We start from the raw sequence: 20278 nt of genomic DNA, 5'->3' as shown, positions 1-20278 counted from the left end.
GCTCCCATCCCTGCACAGGGGCTAGCAGGGCTGTGGGGATGGCCCTTCCTGACGAGGCTGTATCCATCAGCCAATAAACAGCTCATTGCATGGGAAGAGTTATCTCCGCTGGCATTAAGGTCGGCTGTAACACAGACATTATTCCCAGCAGGAGGCACATGAGCAGAGCCGTGGCAGATCTCAGCCTGTAACTCTTGATTATTTACACCAGAGCTCCTGGAGGTGGAGGCACAGGGCCCTGGAGCTGCAGGGATGGCCACACTACCCTGTGCTCTGTGGGGACACCGGGGATGGGGCACGGGCAGCCGTGGTGCCAGGTCCAGGCATAGCTTCTGTGCACTCCTGGCAATAGGTTTCTGTCCCAGCCAGGTCTCTGCACCCCCAGAGCTGGATTTAGCCCTGGAGTTTGTGAGTAAAATGTGTCAGACTTTTGGGGTCCAGTGGGGTTTTCCCCTCTGGTGCCGTGTGTTGACTGTACACTCTCTGTGTGCTGCTGGTGTGATTCTTGAGGGTGTCCCGTGCAGGGCCAGGAGTCGAATTGATGGTCCTTGTGGGTCCTTTCCAGCTCCAGATATTAGGAATGAATTCTTCCCTGTGAGAGGGGTGAGGCCCTGGCACAGGTTGCCCAGAGAAGCTGTGGTTGCCCCATCCCTGGAAGTGTTCGAGGCCGTGTTGGACAGGGCTTGGAGCAACCTGGTCTAGTGGAAGGTGTCCCTGCCCATGGCAGGGGGGTGGAATGAGATGATCTGTAAGGTCCCTTCCAACCCAAACCAGCCTGTGATTCTATGATTCTATAAAAAGCATCCCAGTGGCCAAGCACCCCGCTGGCACCTGAGGCGGCTCAGCTGGTGCTCAGTAAGCCAAGAGCCCTCCAGGAATTCCCTGGCCATATCCTTCATGGCATTAATTCCATTTTTCTCTACTCGAACACAAATGACCACTTGCATGCTGGCTTGCAGCTCCCACTGAGCCCCCCGGTGATGGCAAATGCCCACGGGGGTCAGGAACCCGCTGCCCCCCCGGCCACCTGTCATTGTCATGGAAATCCTGATGCCCTTCCATGCTTCCTGAAATTAAAATGTGCCTCCGCTATAAGTTGTTATCAAAAATAGAAGCATTTTATCTATCTTTAGCGCGGAACACAGATTGCATGGAGACATTCAATTTGGAGTCAATTTAAATTTCAATTGTCTGTGAAATCTAAATCAATAGGCTATAGTTCAATGGCGCTTTAATAAAACAGGACATAACGGAGGAATCATTAGGGATTACATATGATAAGAGATGGAAAACAGTGTCTGTGTAATGGTGGAGGAGCCATTAGAGAATTACCTCAAGCATTTGCAAGTAAACCAACAGCCTCCTTCTCCTCCTGAGACTAACGAGAAGACTTAATTGTGCTGCAGCAGCTAAAAATACATCTTTGTCAGCCATGGGATTGGTGAGCGAGTTACAGGGATGTGCAACCATCAGGATGCTCCGTGGCTCCTCAGTGTGGGTCAGACACCTCCAGCCATGTCCTGCCCCTGTTGCCATCTCTTGTGCCCCTGCCCACCACGCTCCCCTGTGCCCGAGCTCTGGTTCCCCTCCATGTACTCCGTGATGTCATCACTGTCCCCCACTAACAGGGAGGTAATGAGGGTCTGGGCAGCTCTGGACACCTGACCAGGTAGTGGCACCTGTCACTACCTGCAGTAATGTATTTCCCTGGGTTAAACATCCCCCTGACTGATGTGGATGGTGCGACACAGACCAGGTCCCAAACAGCTTTATTTCATTTTTATTTGCATTTAATAATAATAATTTTCTTTTGCTTAGCTCATTGCGAATAATCCCGGTCTGACTGAACAGGAGATTAGATTTCATCAGCCTTGGTTTCCCCTCCTGGGTGAGGGAATCACCTGCACAGAAATGGCACTCAGGGGGTTGCATGTGGGAATGCACCAACGGGTTTGCCAGGAAGAGATTTAGCACAGTAGTACAAGGGCTGAACCATCACACAGTCCCCATCCCTCACATCCTCATCCTTGCAATCCCCATCCCTCACATCCCCATCCCTCCCAGGCAATGTGGAGAGGATCCATGGCCCCAGCATTGCCCAGGAAGGCTCCAGGCTAGATGGGCAGAGTGTTCTGCAGGGAAGGGCCAGAATTACCCTTTTTTATACCAATCTGATTAGGAAAAAACCCTCAAGCCAAGATTAATAATTTCAATAAAATACCACGCAAAGTTAAGGGCATTTGAAAAATGTTTTTACAACCTTTGGTTAACCTGCAGTAACAGCTGCTTGAGTGTGGATAAATAAGACTATTCTGTGGAGGAGACAGGAAAAATTGGTTTGATTTTAAAGGACACTGTTTGGCTCCCGCAGTGCTGTGGCATCCGAGGAAATATTGCATGGTGGCGGCTGCGCGTCATGTTTAATACTCAGAGATGCAGCCATGGAGAGCAATACATCTGCTGGCTCCTGACAGCTGGAAAGCTGGGGTGGATTTTAAAAGCAGCCTTTCTCTTGGAAAGAAAATTCTGAGAGGGATGCAGATGGAAAAAAAAAACCCCTTTGGAATAGCCAGAATGTTCGCTGCCTTGCCAGAGATGCAGGAGTCATGTTTTGGGGCTGTCCAGGGATTCAGGGATCGTGGTTTGGACCTGGCCAGGATGCAGGGGTCATGGTTTGGGGCTGGCCAGGATGCAGGGGTCATGGTTTGGAACTGGCCAGGGATGCAGGGGTCATGTTTGGGGGCTGGCCAGGTATGCAGGGGTCACATCTTGGGACTGACCAGGGATTCAGGGATCATGATTTGGTGTTCTTGGCAGGCACAGAGGAGGCTCTGTGGGAGCTGCCCTGCTCTGCCCTTCCAGCTGTCACATCCCTAGCACATCCCTGCCCCCCAGCCTTGGGTGCTGCCACCCACCCTCCAGCACTGCTGCACACCATGGCCCCAGGAAATGCATCCCCTGGAAAATCAGCCATAAAATACAAATAATCCCCATCACCCCTTTTATAACAAGAAATCATGGCCCAGCTTGGAGCCAGAGACATTCTTTTCATCACCTGAAAATCCAAGTGTCTCTCTGCTTGCCTCTTCCAGCCTGCCCAAGAGGACTCAGGAGCCCACTAAAGAGAAGGCTTTAAGCCTCGTCATTAAGAATTCCAAGAGATCTGCTGGGCAGCATGGAAATACAAGAAATACTACAATGCCAGTGCTAAAACCTAATGAGAAATGGAACAAGCTGAGACAGAAGCTTAACAAGAAATACTGGACAAGTCCCCCAAGAAAAACTACAGGCAGCAGCAGCAAGGAGCTGCCAGTCGGCTCTGCAGCCGTATTGATCCAGGACGGAGAAATAGGAGGAGGCCTTTGGAAAGTAGATAAACAGGGAGATATACAGCAGGAGAGGGCCAGAACTGATGAAAACAGGAGAAAATGCAGCTTAAATCAAAGGGCAAATACACGGAAAGAGAAAAGGCAATAGGATTTGTGTTCATGGCTAAAGAGGAGAGTTGTGGGGTGATGATCAGACACAGGGTAATTGAAAAGAAATGGAAAATGGAGTTCAGGATAAATATTTTCTTGGGAGAAAGTGGGCTGAAAGCTTGAAATAAGCTATTATTAATATCAGCCTGAATGCTGGGAGAATGTGCAGGGAGGAGGGTTGTGGGTAAGGGATGGGGAGTGACAGTAGGGGATTAGGGTGCAGAATGGCTTCTACCTACCTGAGGGGCCCCAGATCTGAGTGGGGCTGGGGCCAGATGAGAAAGGTCTCCTCTGGCTTGGCAAAAGGCTGGGGATCCCCTTCCTCCCCTGCTCAACAGCTGGTGGCCACGTGCCCCTGTCCCAGCCTGCGTGTCCAGCCCCTCTACCTGCCCTGTGGCCAAGCTGTGGCTCAGGGAGCTCTTCCACAGGGGTCTCCTTACTCAGGGATAGTGTGGGACAGGGTTGGAATGGGCCTAGAATGGTGTGGGGCTGAGATTGTGTGCAGCAGGGCTACAGGATCCTCTGCCCACCCCAGGGCGGGAGATGGGCACACCATCCCTGACTCTTCTGCTTGTTCAGGGAAACGCTGCTGGCTCTGGGGACAGCACAGTGCTAGACCCCAAAGTTGTGGGGTTCCAAGGCTCAGGACTAAGTGGAGGATCCCTGTCCCTCACAGCCTTGGAACGGGGGGTCCAGGACACAGAGAGCTGGGGCAGCACAGCTGGCTGCTGCCTCCTCCCGCTCCAGCCCCCGGTGCCACAAAGCAGAGAATCTGTACACAAATTCTCTACTTTCTGCCTCAATCTCACCTGTCTCTGCCTTGCTGCAAGACACACTCTCCACAGGCAGGAAATATGAGCTGGATGTGGGATTTTGCAGCCACCCAGGTTACTTCATCAGCACTGGGCAAGGCAGGGGGCTCCTGTGCCAGGAGTTTGGGGGACACAGGGAAGGGTCTGGGGGCTCAGCCTTCCACTTTACACACATTTCGAGGCATGGGCAGCTGCAGCCAGCTCTGCCTGCTGTCCCAAGGAATATCCCAGTTCTGGATGTCCCATCCAACCTGGCTGCAGTGGGTCTGGCTGCGTGCAGGGGGTCCTGAGCACCAGGTGGGCTGGGGACCAGAGGGGGTCCGGGTGATGGTGGTCCATGACATCCCAGCAGGTTGCAGCCCACCCATCCCTCTCAGAGGGTATTTTGGGGATGTCTCCACAGTCACCCCCGGGGGGGTCTGTGTAATGGGAGGGATGCATCCCCCCAGCCCCTCATCTCTCCATCCCTATGTGCAGTTGCCATGGCAATGAGGGAAGAAGGCTCCCTCACTCCCTGATGCTTGGGCACCATCATTCCTCTGCACGGCCTTGGCTGCTGCTGGGACATGCTGAGATGTTCATCAGAGCTAACTGCCAGGGAGCCACCCCCATGCTCTGTGCTGAGTCTCATCTCCAGCCCATGGCTTGTCCCCTATGGCACTGTGCTGTCCCCAGCACTGTGGGGTGTTCTGCTGTCCCCAAACCTGGCCCAGACTGGGGTCAGCATCATCAGACTGGTCCCCTCGCTCCTAAACACCACACACACACTGCTGGAAAGTCAAGGCATTTCCCAGATCTAAAAAAAAAAGTAATTAAATGGAAAGGTCGTTCTTATTTATTCTTTTGTTACACAACCCCCAAGCTACCAAATAGTCAAATTAAGTCTTGGAGTGTTTAATGAAGGATCAGGGAAAACATCTCATCGGTTCAAACAGCCATTCCCGTTGCAAAAACACGACACGAAGCACGGCTGCTCTGCTGGGCACTGTGGGGGTATCCCAGGAGCTGCCTATGGGCACTTGGGCCATGGGCCTGGGCAGGGCTGGGCACCAGCAGCGCCGCAGCCGCAGCCCGATGAGTTCCCTTTTCTAGTCACAGGGGAAGGATTTTTTTTAATAGGGCCCCATGGAGACATCAGAGCAATTTTCAAGGAGGTTTGAAGCCACCGGGAAGCTTATTAGATCCGTTCTGCAGAGTTAATTTGATGTTGGTAATCAGCGAGCAAGTTAAGCAGTTAAGGAGATGGCGGCTGCTGAAGGGTTGGGCTGTTTAGCCGCCTTGTAAGCAGTGGTTACTAATGAGAGGCTCATGAATATGAATGAGGGATGATTACAGTGTGGAAAGGGCAGTCAGCAAACCATAAACCTAATTTTAATCTTTTTATTATCAAAGTCACGTTATTAATAATAGGCTTTACCTTGAGACCGAGCTCCATCAGGCAATTACTGCTCTCAGCAGCACTCAGCACCAGGGTCTGCGAGGGGCTGAGGGTGGGACCCTGTGTGTTGTGAAGTGCCAGGGCATCTGGTCTCTTCCATCAGCACAGGCTGGACCACCAGTGACCCTCACCCACCCTCCTCCCTGGGGCTGGTGCTTGGACAGTGGCACAAGGAGCCAGACGCGGAGACCACCCTGTCCCTCTTCTCGCCACAAGCACAGCAGCCCTGTCCCACCAGCCACAGGTATCCTGGTCACTGCCACCACAGGGATGGCACGTCACAACTGGACACTGTCCCTCAGTCCTGGAAAAGGACGGTCCTATTTTCTCCATGACTAATTAATTGTAATTATTTCCTTATGGCGCTATCGATACAGGTGCTCGTGTAATGAGGCAGCAGTTCCTGTGTGAAATGCTGAAGCAAGGGATGTAGAACATGTTAAAAAATATTAATCTACAAATGAAAATGATTTTAATTGGATTCTGCCTTTGGGGTCAGGTCACTGCTCCATTTTCAATCAGAGTTGTCCAGTCAGCAAAGCAGCAGCACAGCCCTTTCATAGGGAAACGGCGAGTGGCTCGCAGAGGTTAATAGGAATGTTGGAAAATAAATAGGTTATTGATTGATAATAACAATAAGCTGACTCCAGTCCTACCTTGGTGACCTTCTCTCACCCAACTTAGAGAAAACTCAGTTAGCATCTAATTATGGATTGCCTCACAATCCCGCGCATTAATGAGAGTGCGGCAGCGCAGGCCCAGAGCCCACTCTCGGCAGAGGGGAGAGCCCAAATGCAATCACTCCTGGAGAAACCAGGATCCAGGAGCCCTGGGCATGGCATGGAATCACAGGATGATTTGGGTTGGAAAGCACCTTAAAGGCCATCCCATTCCACCCTCTGCTATGGGCAGGGACACCTTCCACTAGACCAGGTTGCTCTAAGCCCTGTCCAACCTGGCCTTGGACACTTCCAGGGATGGGGCAGCCACAGCTTCTCTGGGCAACCTGTGCCAGGGCCTCACCCCTCTCACAGGGAAGAATTTCTCTCTAATATCTGGTCTAAACCTACTGTCTGTCAGCCTAAAGACATTATTCTGGTGCCCAACTAAGCTGCAGCCACTGCCTTGTTCTACAAAGGTGGAAGAGAGAAGGACAGCGGCTTCACACGTGCAGAGCTCTGTAACTGAGACTTAAATTGCTTCAAGATGTGCCAGGATATCTTGCCTTCAGCTCCAGCTTCACTCATTATTCCACATATGGCTCTCTCAGCCCTGCTTGCTGCAAGAAATGGAATAGTCAGAACTACCTGGGAAACAGGAAGATTCCTGGTGGTGGGCACAGCTCTAGGGGAGGAAAGCCTTTCCTTGCTCAGAGGTGAGCAGCCAGCACAGCGGATGCCAGACAGTGGGAGAGCCAAGGGCAGGGGAGGGACTCAGGAGCAGGGGCATGAAGTGGGGATGAGCTCCCATGGCAGCAGCAGCCTCCTGCTCTCTCGAGGTTCCAGACACAGAGCTGCCCTGGACCTGCTCCCCGGCCTGGCGTCCTGCTTGCCTGCCCAGCTCTTTTGGCAGCTCCATGGCCATCATCCGGTGCTCGGGGCTTTAACAATCCCTCCGGCAAAGCCCTTCCCTCAGGGCCCCTCGGTGGCAGAGACCCCAGCGCCGCTCGCAGCCGCTCCGCGAAATGCCACGCATCCATTTCACAGAACCGCGGCGCAATTTGATGCAAATGAACAGCATTTCTCTTGCTTGTACACATTCCCTGTCAACACACGTTGAAGAGACTCACTGTGACATGTCAAAATGCTGCTCACGGCGGGGAAAATAAATACGGCGGTTTGGATGCTGCCTTCCCGCTCCGCCGGGAATGGCCGGGCAGGGGATGGAGTCGCGACCCCTCCCCGCGACAGCCGGGGGGATCTCCATCCTCCCGGACGGGAGAGGGACGGACAGGCACCGCGCCCTGCTCTGTGTGACCATCGTGTCCCAGGCAGGAATCACAGAATCAAGGAATGGTTTGGGTTGGAAGAAGGCTCATTTCGTTCCACTACCCCGTCATGGGCAGGGGCACTTTCCACTAGCCCAGGCTGCTTCAAGCCCCGTCCAGCCTGGCCTTGAACACTTCCAGGGATGGAGCCAGGGCAGGGACTTTCCTGGAGCACGAGCTCCACCTGCCGCCGCCCTCCCGGCCCGGCCCGGTACCTGCGGGTGCCCCGAGCCCCCCAGACCGGCCCCCCGCCCCCGCGGCCCCCGCCGCTGCCTCCCCGCTCCGCGCTGCTCGCGGCTTCCCCGATCGACCCCCGGGCACGGCCCCGCCGCGGGGTCTCCCGGCTGGGAGCGCGGCGTGGGGTTCGTGCCCGCACTGCACCCCGCACCCCGCGCTGCCCGCCCCGATCGCTGCCCGCGTTGGGTGGTATCACCACCGCCCCCAGGACCACGCTCCGGCGGTGCGCGGGTGGGGGGGTGATCCCCCTCCTGCGTCCCCACAGGACCGTCCACTCAGGGCCCGGGGCGTCTCTATCCCCTCCTGTCCCTCCGCCCGCCCCGGGTGGCCCCAGATGTTCAGCAACATGCCGAGGTGGCTGCGGTGAGAACCATCTGTCCTGACCACCCCGCACCCCATAGTGTGTCCCGTGGGAGCTGGGGCACCCCCTGCCCCACCCCACCCGCTTCCTTCAGCCCCCCACACCTCACAAAGACACCAGACTGCAGGGTGGTTGCACACTTGCCATGTTCACAGTAGACATTACAGGCAGCGGGGACATCCTCGGGGCTGTGGGTTCATCCTCAGGGCCGTGGTGACCTGCGGGATTCCTGCTCACACCGCTGAGGCCACCCCAGGACTCCCTGCCCCAGAGCATCCCCACGCCCCACTCCAGTGTCCAGTCCAGTCCCACCGTGGCTGTGCCCGCTCCCACCGTGCTGACGTGGGGTGAGTGTGGGGTCCTGCAGAGCAGGGGCATCCCTGGCCAGCTTGGTCTGGAGCACCCTGGGCGAGATGGTGCACCCAGGGCTGAGTGACACCTTCTGACCTCTGCCCATGTTGCTGCTGGGGTGCCCCAGGCCCACTCCTCCCTGCACCAGTGAAGTGGGAGAAACAGACAGACAGACTGACCAACTCCTCTGCCAGCTGCAGGAACTGGGGAGCAGGGGCAGGGAGCCCCAAGGTGCTGGAGCAGAGGAAAGGAGCAACCAGGCTGTTTGGGGAAGCCTCCCTGCCCTCCAGGCCTGCTCAGCTCAGCAGGGGGGAGCAGCTACCCAAAGGCACTGGTAGTCTGTCCCCACTGAGGGGTCTGTGGGCAGCATTGGCTGCCCCTGGAGGGCCACATTTGCCCAGTGCATCCCCTTAGCTATCAGGGTGACTTGTGGTCCCATGACTCCCCTCAGTGACCAGCCTGGGGAGGTCCCCCTGGGTGCAGGAGGGCTGCTCTGGAGCAGAAAGAAGGGTTATGGGGCAGGGAGGAGAGTCCCTCACAATGGTGGGCTCTGACAACCCCAGCCCAGTGCTGGTGGTGCTCCTACCTGTGCAGGAGCCCTGAACCTGCCCACCCTGTGCCCAACCTGGCTTGTCCTCCTAGCCCATTCCTGTCCCCACAGCCCTGCTTCCTCCTCTGCCCCCAGCCCACAGCAGGGCCCTGTGTCCCCCTTCCATCAAACATAGGAGCATCAGCCCAAAAACCCACCCTGGTGCCAGCCGTGTGGAGGAAGGGTAGGCACATGGTTAGTGGAATAAGGTGGAGGTTGGACAGACACGGAGCTGGGTGAGGAGGGGACCCCCATCAGCCTGAGAGCCCAGTGACACCCCAGCTGAAGGAGCAGGCTTGTGTCAGTGCAGAGCTGGGATGCCCAGGAGTAGTGGCAGCATTAGGGGGTGGACGCAGCCATCCAGGGGGACCCCACTCTGGTTCTGCCTTCCATTGAAGGCAGGAGCTGCTGTGGGGTGATGGTGACACCAGCCAGTGATAGTGACTGGGGAGACCATGGGGTTAGTGAGCATAAGGCAAAGCCAAGAAAGAGCAGCCAGAGCTGGATGCTGCCTGGATCTGTAACCCCCAGACAGAGCTGCCCTGACCCTTGGTGGGGGCAGCCCCACACTGCTGTGTCCTCACAGCAGCCATGGTCTGAGGTGTCCTCATGAGCCAGCCCATGCCCACCAGCAGCACAGGGCCACCATCCTCTGCTGGCACACAGGGCTTGGCTTTGCCCCGCTGGTCATGGCAGTCCTGAACACTGATGGTGCCTGGCCCTGGGTCACCAGCCCATGTCCAAACCTACACTGGTGGGCCAGGTCCTGGAGCCTTCACCTTGGCAGGACCCCTGAGAGGCCGGGAACATTCCTCTGACTGACAGACAAACAGAAAGCAAAGCCCAGGCTGTGCCTCCATCACAGCCTGATGGCAGAGCCCCCTCTGACACCCACTGCCCCCTCCTGCCCTTGGCTCATTACCAGCCCAGTGGTCACACACAGGTATGGTTAGTCACGCCCACGCTGCTGGCAACAGCTTCCACATGCACCAGGCACAAGATAAACTGTGGAAAGACAAAGGGAGTGAAGAGAGGAGCCCGGGAGTGTCCACGAGCCAATTCAGGGAGCAGCACAAGACCATTCCCCATGACGGGTGACGTGGGGCCCCAGGAGAGCTCCAAACTCAGGCTCTGGTGGGGCTCATGGGCAATAGCATCACTCTGTGGCTGAATCTCTCTGGGTTTGCTGGATCTTTACAGCCATTACTGGTCATTATTAATGGTTTTGTATTGTCCTACTGCCTCTCAGCCTCTTTTCCTCATTGTGCCACATGAAATTTCTTGGAAAACAGAAGGCAAATGGGGAAATTTTCAAAACCCTCCAGTAAAGGCATCTTCCTTCCCATCGCACCAAATGGGAGCCAGGGATGCTCAGCAGCACTGAAAACTGGGGTGCTGCAGGTTGATAACCAGAAGGCCAGAAGGAGCCACCGTCACTTGTCATGGCAAATAGCATCCGAGAGGCAAAGTGCAAAGAGAGTTGGTTAGTAGCAAGAGAGAAACAGGTCAGGAAGGATTAGTACAGTGCTAGCAGAAGTACAGGTTAGTAACAGAAGCAGGGCACCGGTCTGCCTTAGGACACACACACTGGAAGAGAAATGAAGAGAAAAGCAGCAATGGTTAGTTTGTTTAATTCAGTTCAGGAATGTGTTAGTAACAGAGATCTACTGGCTTAAAAAGGAACTGAAAAGCTTCTGCTGATAAAACCGTTTTAGGCTCCTAGTCAGCAACAGGCTCACGGGCAGAGCCGGGCAGGGCGTGCGAGGAGAAACCCTCTCCTCGTGCTGGCAAGGGCTGCCCAGGGCAGGGGCTGCTGGTTCCCTCTCCTGCCTGGGGCAGGGACTGCTGGTCCCCTCTCCTGCCCAGAACAGGAGCTGCTTGCATGGGCAGGGGCTGCCAGTCCTCCCTCCTGCTCACAGCTGGAGCTGGGGCTGCCTGTATAGGCAAAGTTTGATGGACACGGCCCAGTGCTGGGCAGGGGCTGCCAATCCCCTCTCCTGCCCACAGCTGGGGCTGCCCTTGCCCGTCCCTGCCTGTACAGCCTGGCACTGACACCTGGCACTTCCAAACCTCCTTTCCCAGCTTTTCTGTTCCCCTTTAAAGGCAGCACTGCTGCCACAGTTAGTGGGTGTGAGGCAGGGCTGGCTGTGAGTTAGTAGGGCATGCACTGGGGCCAGTTAGTGGGTTAGTCCGTGTGCCAGGGGCTGTGCCAGCCCCCGGTGAGGGCACAGGGTCCCAGCGGGTTAGTAGGTTAATGTCGGAGCGCAGCGGCAGCATGCAGAGCTGGGCCCAGTGAGCAGCAGGGCTCTGGCTCACAAGAGCAGGAGGCGTTTTGGGGCGTTGCTACCACATCGAGATTTGGGAAGGTGTTATTGGAGGGTTTAACCTGCATGATGTAACCTGTTCTGAGTTAAATGCTTTGCAAGGATCTGCCCCTCTCATCCAGGCCAGTGAGGTACCAAATGCCCCAAGCAGTGTGTCCCCACACAGAGTGTGCTTCCCACTCCTGGTACTGGTGAGGGTGGGAGACTGGATGCATGGAGGAGACAGTCCCAGCAGTGCAAGGCAGTGACTCAGGTCAGGGCACTAAAGGAGCTGGAAGAAGCAGAGAGGGAAGGGGTGAAAGCATCACTGACCATGCCTGGAGCAAGGCTATGGGCAGCTCTGCAAGAGCAGGGCTTCTGCAGAGAGCTGCTCTGGGTCTCCACCGAGCTCCCATTGCCTGTGAAGGGAGGAAGAGATTCAGCAGGGAAAACCATGCCATGGAGCAGAGGAAAAGTGGTCCATAGCTTACCCCTTCCCTGTCAGAAGCTGCCTCTCCATGGAGCTAAGCAGTGCTCTGAGGGGCAGTAAGAGCACTGTGCCCTGAGAAACAGGGCTGTGGTGGGGCACCCAGGGCACCCTCTGCCCCATGTCCCTCTGGGTTACCTCCTCCTGCAGCACTAACTCCTGCTGGTCCCCAAGAGGATGCTTTTCCAGCTTGGACTTCAAGGCTCTAACACCTGCCATAAGCTGTGTCTGCCCTCAGCCCCCAGCCTACCTCATTCCCAGCTCTCCCTCCTGTGCAGAGACAGGGGCTGGAGTGACTGCTCAGTGCAGCCACAGCCCAACCACTTACTGGGCCACTGCCACCCCCACAGAGATCATGGGAGGAGGATTCGCTGCCCATGTCCCTCCACACACTCCAGGCTGCTCCACAGGGCAGGGGAGACAGGGTCCTGCTGGAACACAGCACTAGCACTGCAAGGCAGTTCCAGGGCAGAAAGCACCAGGACTTCACCAACAGACAGAGGGACAGGCAGGATCAGTGGGGACAACCAGAGTCCCTTTGTGCTCTGACCATTGTGTCTCATTGAGGAGCTGGCACAGCTCCATCCCTGTAGCCTTCCTCTTCTCCCTCTCCCTACACTGCGTTCAGGGAAGGGGATGGGTCTCATCCTGCCCATGGCTGGGGTGGAGCAGCGGAAGGGAAGGGGACCCCAGCACCTTGCAGGAAAACCGCGAGCACGTGCAGACCCGTGTCCTCAGGTGTCCCCAGCGCCATGTCCTCGGCTGTGTCCCCCGCAGTGGCCGGGCTCGTGGCTGTGGCCCATGGCACTGAGCACCAGGCTGCTCTGCTGGGGCCAGCCCGGCTCTGGTATTGTGTGCAGGTGGCGATGTCGGCTCCCCGAGCCTGGCTCCTCTCCAGGCACAGCCGGTCTGGCCAGGCAGGAGCTGAGGCCGTGCCTCTGAGGTGGTGGCACTGGGGAGCAGAGATGCTGTGAGACCCTGGGCAGTGTGGCAACCACCCCCTTCCCACTGGTGAGCATTCTCTCATGCAGGTGGCCCTGGAGATGGTGTGACCCCCTGGACACCACTGGAACCTGGGCAGGAAGGCTCCTGGCTGCCCAGAGCCCTCCCAGCTTGCTAGGGGTGGGAGAGCATGGGGCTGGTACTGCCTGTGTCCCCTCCCTGGGGATCCTACCTGTGGTCACCAGCTATGCAAGTGCCGTGCAATGTCCCCCCATCCTGTGTGGCTCTGCGCTGTGGAGGCCGCGAGGGGACTGTGTGAACAGACTTCAGGTCAGTCATTAGCAGCTGCAAAAGAAACAACCAACGCAGCAAGGGAGAGACACACAGCACCATCCTCAGGCAGAGCCGAGCCAAGCTGGCAGGAGCCTGGCAGGAGGGCTGGGCAGGGATCCTCCTGTCCCTTTCTCCTTGCAGAGCGAGGAGCTAGACCCACCACCAGGCACAGGGGGGCACCAGGAACCACCGCATCAGAAATGGTGGCAATGCCCCAAACTGTCCCTACCTGGTGTGGGAACCCCTGCACTGGGGGCAGGGACTGACTTTCACTGCCACTGCCACTGCTGCCTCTGCCAGCTCTGCTCCTGCCCTGTGGTTAAGCCGGGTCACTGGGACCCTGTGGTTCTGCAGGCATCAGTTGTACTGGGGCAGCCGGCGGTCACAACTGCGCTGTGGTGGGTGCTACTCCACCTCCACAGGGATACAGGGACACGTGGCTGGTGCCAGCAGCCAGCCCATGTCTGCAGCCAGCCACACTGCCTGCCCTGTTCCTGCTTCTGCCCTGCTCCTGTTTCTGACCTGCTCGGGTTCCCGCTCCTGCTCTGCTCCTGCTCCTGCCTTTCTCCTGCTGCTGCCCTGCTCCTGCTCTGCCCTGCTCCTGTTCCTGCCCTGCCCGCCTGGAAAAGCCAGGACTGCAGCAGGTCCTGGGGGAGCTGGGCCGTGATGACTCTGCATGTTCAGCTGTGGAGCTGCTCCTGCTTCCCGCTGTTCATTGTCACCACATGCCGCAGGCACTGCTGGCAGGACAGTCCCTCCCATGGGGACAGCATGTCCAGGCAGCATTTGCAACCCAGCTGCGGGAATGAGCTCCGGAGATGCCATCGAGCATCTGGCAAATGGATCCCCTGCCTGGATCTGAGTGGGAGGTGGGATCAGAGCGGGAGGTGCCTGTGGTGAGGCAGGCGGGACATGATGGCTGTGGGATGGCCTTTCTCACCCGGGAATGAAACACATCCCAGGAGACAGGGAGGGAAAACAATTCTGTGCAGGCAGGGCTCAGCTAAACACTCTGTCTGGGGCACAGTGAGCAGTGATTGCCAGCCATGAGCCAGAGCTTCCTCTGCCACACAGGGTGGGTGGCACATACGGTGCTGCTGAGCACCTGGGTTAGACAGGGGCTAGACTCCCCCTTGGAGTGAAGAGGGAGGGACAGGAGCACAGGCTCCACAGCAGGCAGGAGCAGGGAGATAAGGCCACAGCAGGCACGGCATTTGCCATGAGCTGCCTGTGCCCAGAGGGATGATCTCTGGGATGTGGCATCTGGGCACCCCAGTCCCCCAGCTCCCAGCAGGGTGGCCAGATATCTTTGCCCTGGGCCCTGCCAGCGCTGCCTGACCCTTGCTGCCATCCAGCAGAGCCCAGGCTCTGGCACATCCCAGGCTCCCGTGCTGCTGCAGCAGTGCCAGGCACTACCACCTTTGTCTGCAGCTCTGAGGCTGGGCAGCCTGGGAGAAGGGAGGGTGAGGGTGTGAAAGGCTCCCTGAAAACCCAGAACGCCAGAAAACCTGATTATTTCTGGGCTCCTCCTGGGGCCCTGGGCAGGACCTACTCACACACACAAAAGGCTGCAAGACAATGAGGGAGAGAAAATGGCTCCGCAAGAGGAGCATCTGGCAGGTTAACTCTGAAGGAGGGGCTGTGCTGTGCCCCAGGAGTGTTGGCCCCAGCCTCGCCTCTAATCCCCACCCAGGATCCCCAGCTTTAGGAGAAAACGGGGATTAGGAGACAAAGCAGTAAACCAGCATTTTGGCTACAATTCTTCCCAGGGGCATTGAAAATCAGGCAAGAATCCATTTACCTGGCAGGAGCCCTATTCTTGGTGAGGATTCTGAAAAAAAATACAAACAAGCGGTGCAGCAATTAGTTCTGATTTGGGCCGGGGGCTGCAGGCTGTGTCCAGGGTGGGCCAGGCTGCCCGGTGCCGCCTCCGGACCGGGATCCCGCGGGATCGCCGGCCGTGCCGGGAAGCGGCCGGGAACAGGCTGCGGGATGAGCGGCTGCCCCTGCCTTAACAAAGGGAGGGGGCCCGGGCTGCCCCAGCCTGGCACCCCCGGGAAGCGGGGGCTCCTGCCGGGGCGCGAGGCTCTCATGGGATTATATATGACCAGGGAATAATATATGGGAAGGGTGGGGTGTATTTTTTGGAGACGGAGCGGCAGGAGCAGCCCCGCCTGCCGGCTCCGCACCCCCCGGAGCGATGCCCGCAGGACCCCCCGAGCCCCGGGGCGGCATCGCCCCCCCGCTCCCGCCCCGAGGTGGGGGCGGCCCGCGCCCCCAGACCCCACTGGTGCCCCACCTCCATCCGGAGGGAACGGAGCGATGTCCGCGGAGCGTTACCTGCTCCCGGGGGCCGGGTTGGGGCTGGGGGGCGCCGGCTCCGCTCGCTTCTGCCCTCCGCGCCGCTCCTTTGTGCTGGAGCTTTCCCAGAGCATCCCTGAGGAAGAGGCGGCCACGCAAACTCCTCCTCCCGCAGCCCCCGGCCCCCCCGGCCCTACCTACGGCGTAGGAGGATGCTGCAACTCGCTTTAAATTTTAATGCTGGAAATGCGGCCAAGTCACCTTCCCCCCGCAGCGCTCCCGCACTGCTCTCCGCTCCATATCGCTCCCGCATCGCTTCCAGCACTGCTCCCGCATCGCTCCCCGCACCCTTCCCGCACTTCTCTGCACCGATCCCGCTTCGGGAGACCCCGGGGACCCCTTTGCCACGACAGCCGATAGAAAGGCCACTGTCATGCCCCCTGCCAGGACACCGTCCCCCGTGGTGTCACAGGCTCCCCACAGCCCTTTGGGGTGGTGTGGGCACCCCACAGCCCTGGGGTGGCCCAGAGGACACGGGTCGCTGGGCAGGGGCTGCTGCGGGCACATCCCTGGGGCCATGGTGGGCAGGATGTGGCTGGGCTCGGTAGGGGGGATGGCAAGAGACCCAGCCCGGCCTGGGGACACAGCCTTGCCGGAGGACAGCCCCTCCATCCCGGGGACAGCCCCACTCCCGGTCAGAGGGCCGTGACAGCCCCTCCTCAGAGCTGTGCAGCTGCTGGGCTCCTGCATTGTTCTCCAGGTCCCTGCCGGGTCCCTGGGGACCCCCGATCCCACTGCCAGCTGTCCACCGTGTCTGGCTGTGTGCTGGATCCTCACCCAGCCCCCTTCCCCGCCCTGGGGCTCAGGAGCTAGGCAGGGTCGGAAGGGGGCCCAGGATGGGGGTCCCCCCCATCTTTGGCCATAGAGAGGCCAGGAAGCTCCACTCCTTGGGTCTCGCTGGCTGCTGGCCCTGGACGGGTTTGCCCTGGGGTGCAGGAGGGTTTCACTCAGCCCTTCCCAAAACTTTTTGTTTCTTCTTCTATTTTGCCTTTTTTATTGTGATTCCAGCGGATAGAATCCCTTTCTGGGCAGCATTCCCCATTCCCTCCACTGGTGGCCCTGCTACTGCAAATGTCATGGATGGGACATTTTCATCACATCAAACCTTTTCTCCAGAGCTCTTCTGAAATGAGGAATTTTTCTAGTCCAGCCTTTTCCTGCCACATTTCCAGCTTTGGCTGTGCACTGGGCATAGGGCAGTAAGGGATCAGTGCTCGGATGGGTGCAGGGGTGTGCATGAATGTGGGGATAGGTGCACAGCATGCACCTGCCACTTGCTGAGTCCTGCAGCTCCTTCCAGCCCCTGGCAGGTGCTGGTAGAGCAGATGGGGTCTACAGGGTAGTGGGATGTGGGGGTTCTGCAGAGCCACTGTGCCTGCAGCTGGGCTGGCACAGGGCTTTACCTGCCTGTGACAGGGACATGTGCTGGTTGCAGGGGCAGAAAAGATCCCACTCACCCCATCCGTGCCCCTGCAGACCCCCCACTCTGCCTCCACACATGACATCACTCCTGACCACACACCCTTATGGTCCCTCCTTCCCCAACTGCCAGTGCCGCCTTGGACAACTGAGCCTTTATTGAGCTTTGCCCCCACTGCCCCGCGGGACAGACGGTGCCCAGGGCACGTGGCTGGTGGTGCGGGGGCTCCGGCACCGCGGTCACTGCTGGACCCTGCGGATGGACTGGACCTGTCCCGTCTGTGCGTGGGAGCCCCACTCCCGCACGTGCTTGTATTCGCCCGCGGGGCTGTCGCTCTCCAGGAGGTACTGGAAGCCTCGGTACCCCGGGTACTGCGAGCAGACCCACCTGTGACAGAGCAGAGAACGGCGGTGGCTCAGGGCTGGCAGCACCATGGAGCCCCCGCGCTGCGGGTGCCAGAAGCTGCCAGAGCGTCCTCGGCCCCGCCGCGTGCCTCGGTGCTGGGTCCTGGCAGGGTGTGAGCCACCGGGTACTCACGCGCCAGAGCGGACAAGGAAGGAGCCCACGGTGCTGCTGCCCCAGCCAAGGGCGGGCAGGGAGGGGCAGTCGTCGCTCATCTCTGCCCGCTTGCCCTGGAAGTTCTCCTGCTCGAAGAGCATCAGCCGGCTGCGCCCGTGGTCCTGCGGCCAAGAGGAGCACGGTGTTGGCACGGCCGCCCTGCCCGGCTCACCTGGCCGGCCCCGCGGGGGGAGCCGGGGCGGGGGCACTCACGGCGCAGGCGATGGGGCGGAAGGAGCACATCCTCTCCACGTGGTAGGCGTTGCTGCCGCTCCACGCCTCCCAGCACGGGTAATCGCCGCGCTCCAGCACAAACTGCTGCCCCTGGAAACCGCAGTGCTCGAAGCCTGCCCACCTACCGGGGCGGGAGGGGGTTGAGACCCTCGGGGTGCCCACCGCCCCACTCACACCCAGGGCTGTGCCCGCTGCGCACAACGGGTGTCCAGAGGAGGCGGCCCCATGGCTCAGGTGGCAAAAGGCACTGGATACCTCCATCCCCCAACCCCCCTCCATCCATGGGGTCCCGCGGCACCGCGAGGTAGCAGTGCCCTGAGACCCCCACTCACGCCCCGCTCTCGATCCTGCAGGAGCGGACGGTGCTGAAGCCATGATCCAGGGTGCTGTAGCAGTCGGTGGTGAACTCATGCTTCTTGCCCTGGAAAAAAGGCTCATCCCACACCGCGATCTGGGGGGGGATTCAGGGAGTCAGGGGGCTCCAGGGGTGCGGAGGCCCTGAGTAGATGCTGCAGCCCCATTCCCAGGTGTTCACAGGGTGTGGTGCTGGTACTGCCCAGGCTCCTGTACCTTCCAGAGACCGGAGGATCTCTTGCAACGGTGGGTCATGGTGGCTCTGCCAGGGCACAGGGGAACAGGACTGTCAAAATTGCCCCTCTGGCCAGATGAAATGCCCTCAGGAGCCCACGCACATCTCTTCACTAGGAGCGTGGGGGGCAAAAAGGGGGTTGCTTCCTGCTGGAGCAGAAAAGCATGGGCTGGGGCTCTCCCTGCCCACCCAGAGCTGCTGCCTGGGCTGTGCAGAGCAGTGGGCACCTGGCCCCGGCAGCCATCCTAGCACTGCCTGCCCATGCCCGGGGAGACTCCTCCCACTGGCAGCTCCCTGAGCCAAAGCACCCGTGCATGTAGCCAGTGCAGGCAGAGGAGTGCTGAGCTGGGAGTGCTGCAGAGGTGGCCATGTGCCCACGCTGAGTATCAGCACCCTGCCACTGCCATGGCCAGCGATGACCCCTGATTCCCCAGTCTCCCAAGCCCCCAGTCCCCCAATCCACTGCCACTGCTTCCTGTGCCAAGGTGAGGTCTAACCCTAGATCTTGGATGCTCCTCCACATGTTCCCACAACTGCTTGCTCCCAGGCCCCAGCCACGGTGACAGGGCAGCTGCCCCAGGCTCCAGCGCTTACCTGGGGTGAGGCACTGGTGCCCAGGGAGGTGACACGTCCTGCAGCCTCTGGCTGGGTTTTTATAGCTTCCAGATAGAGACAGAGCCCAGGGGAGCATTACTGAAACCCCTAACTCAGCACATGGCGGGGAGGAGGGACCGGGCAGAACAAAGGAAACGTGTCAGAGACGCTGATGAGCCGGGACATCGAGCGGGCCCACCGGGCGTGGGCTCTGACCCCCGGCCCCACAGCTCCAGAGCCGGGGCATTGCCCCCCGGGTCTGCCAGCATTTCTGCAGTGTGCCCTCCCCAGCACAGGGCTGAGCTGGGGCCGTGTTCCCACTCTGGCAGTGCTCCTCCTGCCTGCAGGCAGCACTGCCTGCACTGGGGGCGCGGGGAGATTTCCTCACCCATTTCTGGGAAGTGGGAGGAAGGACACGTCTGCACTTGCTCTCCCTGGGAGGGCAGAACAGCTCTCCCTGAAATCCAGGGCAGTTCATTGCAGGGTGGGCACACAGCAGCCATGGACACTGTAACAAGTAGGGACCTAGGGCATGGGAAGTGAGGGGGGGGTTTGCAAAGGCATGTGAGGGACTGGAGGTGTAGGTCATGATTTGGGCCACTGCTGCAGCAGCCTCCTGCCTCTGTGCACTGAAAAGAGTCTGCTGCACCCGCATTTCGGGAACCTAAATACCTTTTAGCTTTACTCACCGTGACCCCCACACTGTATAAATCACCCCGGGGTGGTGTCAGGAGCGTGCCAGGGCTCCGAGGGCTGGGCAGAGGCACCCACCCAGCCTGCACCTCAGAGCAGGCAGCAGCCAATGGAGGCTGTTAGGCTAAGTGAGAAAACTCGTATTCCCAGAGAGAGCTGTGTTTTGGGACAGCATTTGCCAGGAAACTGCCAGGGGGCTGAGCTGGAGCATCCTTCGTGCAGCTGCAGCCCTGTCAGCCCTGGGCATTGCAGGGGAGGCAGAGCAGGCGAGCACAGCAGCCTGGGGGGCTCAATGCAAGCAGCCACCCCCGGCTGCACCAGGGCTGCACAGGCTGTCCAGACATCTGCAACCCCAGCAAAAGCCTTTTGGCACAATTTGTCCCCAACCTCTTACAGTGGCCTGAGCTAAACTCAGCTTGTGCTGGCCACCAGCACAGTGACCACCATGCGCTTGCTCTCCACGCCATGTCCTGGCACGGGGATGTGGCCACAGAGCTGGGCTGTGCTGAG

The 20278-nt window shown here is 58.9% G+C and overlaps 1 protein-coding gene and 1 long non-coding RNA gene across 2 annotated transcripts; both read right to left on the bottom strand.

Moving 5' to 3' along the window:
• Nucleotides 1-10869: 10869 nt before the first annotated feature.
• Nucleotides 10870-15870, bottom strand: LOC108497114. Its single transcript, XR_001874686.1, has 3 exons — nt 15660-15870; nt 13219-15150; nt 10870-12996 (listed from the first exon to the last, which is right to left on the bottom strand). It is a non-coding gene; the product is annotated as an uncharacterized LOC108497114 (long non-coding RNA).
• A 1469-nt stretch (nt 15871-17339) lies between these two features.
• CRYBA4 (crystallin beta A4) lies at nt 17340-18535 on the bottom strand. Its single transcript, XM_017814050.1, has 5 exons — nt 18463-18535; nt 18225-18343; nt 17872-18013; nt 17638-17780; nt 17340-17487 (listed from the first exon to the last, which is right to left on the bottom strand). The coding sequence occupies exons 1-5, from the start codon at nt 18499-18501 to the stop codon at nt 17340-17342; spliced, it is 591 nt and encodes a 196-aa protein (XP_017669539.1). The 5' UTR covers nt 18502-18535.
• Between the last annotated feature and the right edge of the window lie 1743 nt (nt 18536-20278).

The sequence above is a fragment of the Lepidothrix coronata genome, unplaced genomic scaffold (assembly GCF_001604755.1).
Source record: "Lepidothrix coronata isolate B3197 unplaced genomic scaffold, Lepidothrix_coronata-1.0 Scaffold44, whole genome shotgun sequence".
NCBI lineage: Eukaryota > Metazoa > Chordata > Aves > Passeriformes > Pipridae > Lepidothrix > Lepidothrix coronata.
Note: the sequence above shows the minus strand (reverse complement) of the source record. Positions and strands in the feature narration are given on the sequence as shown.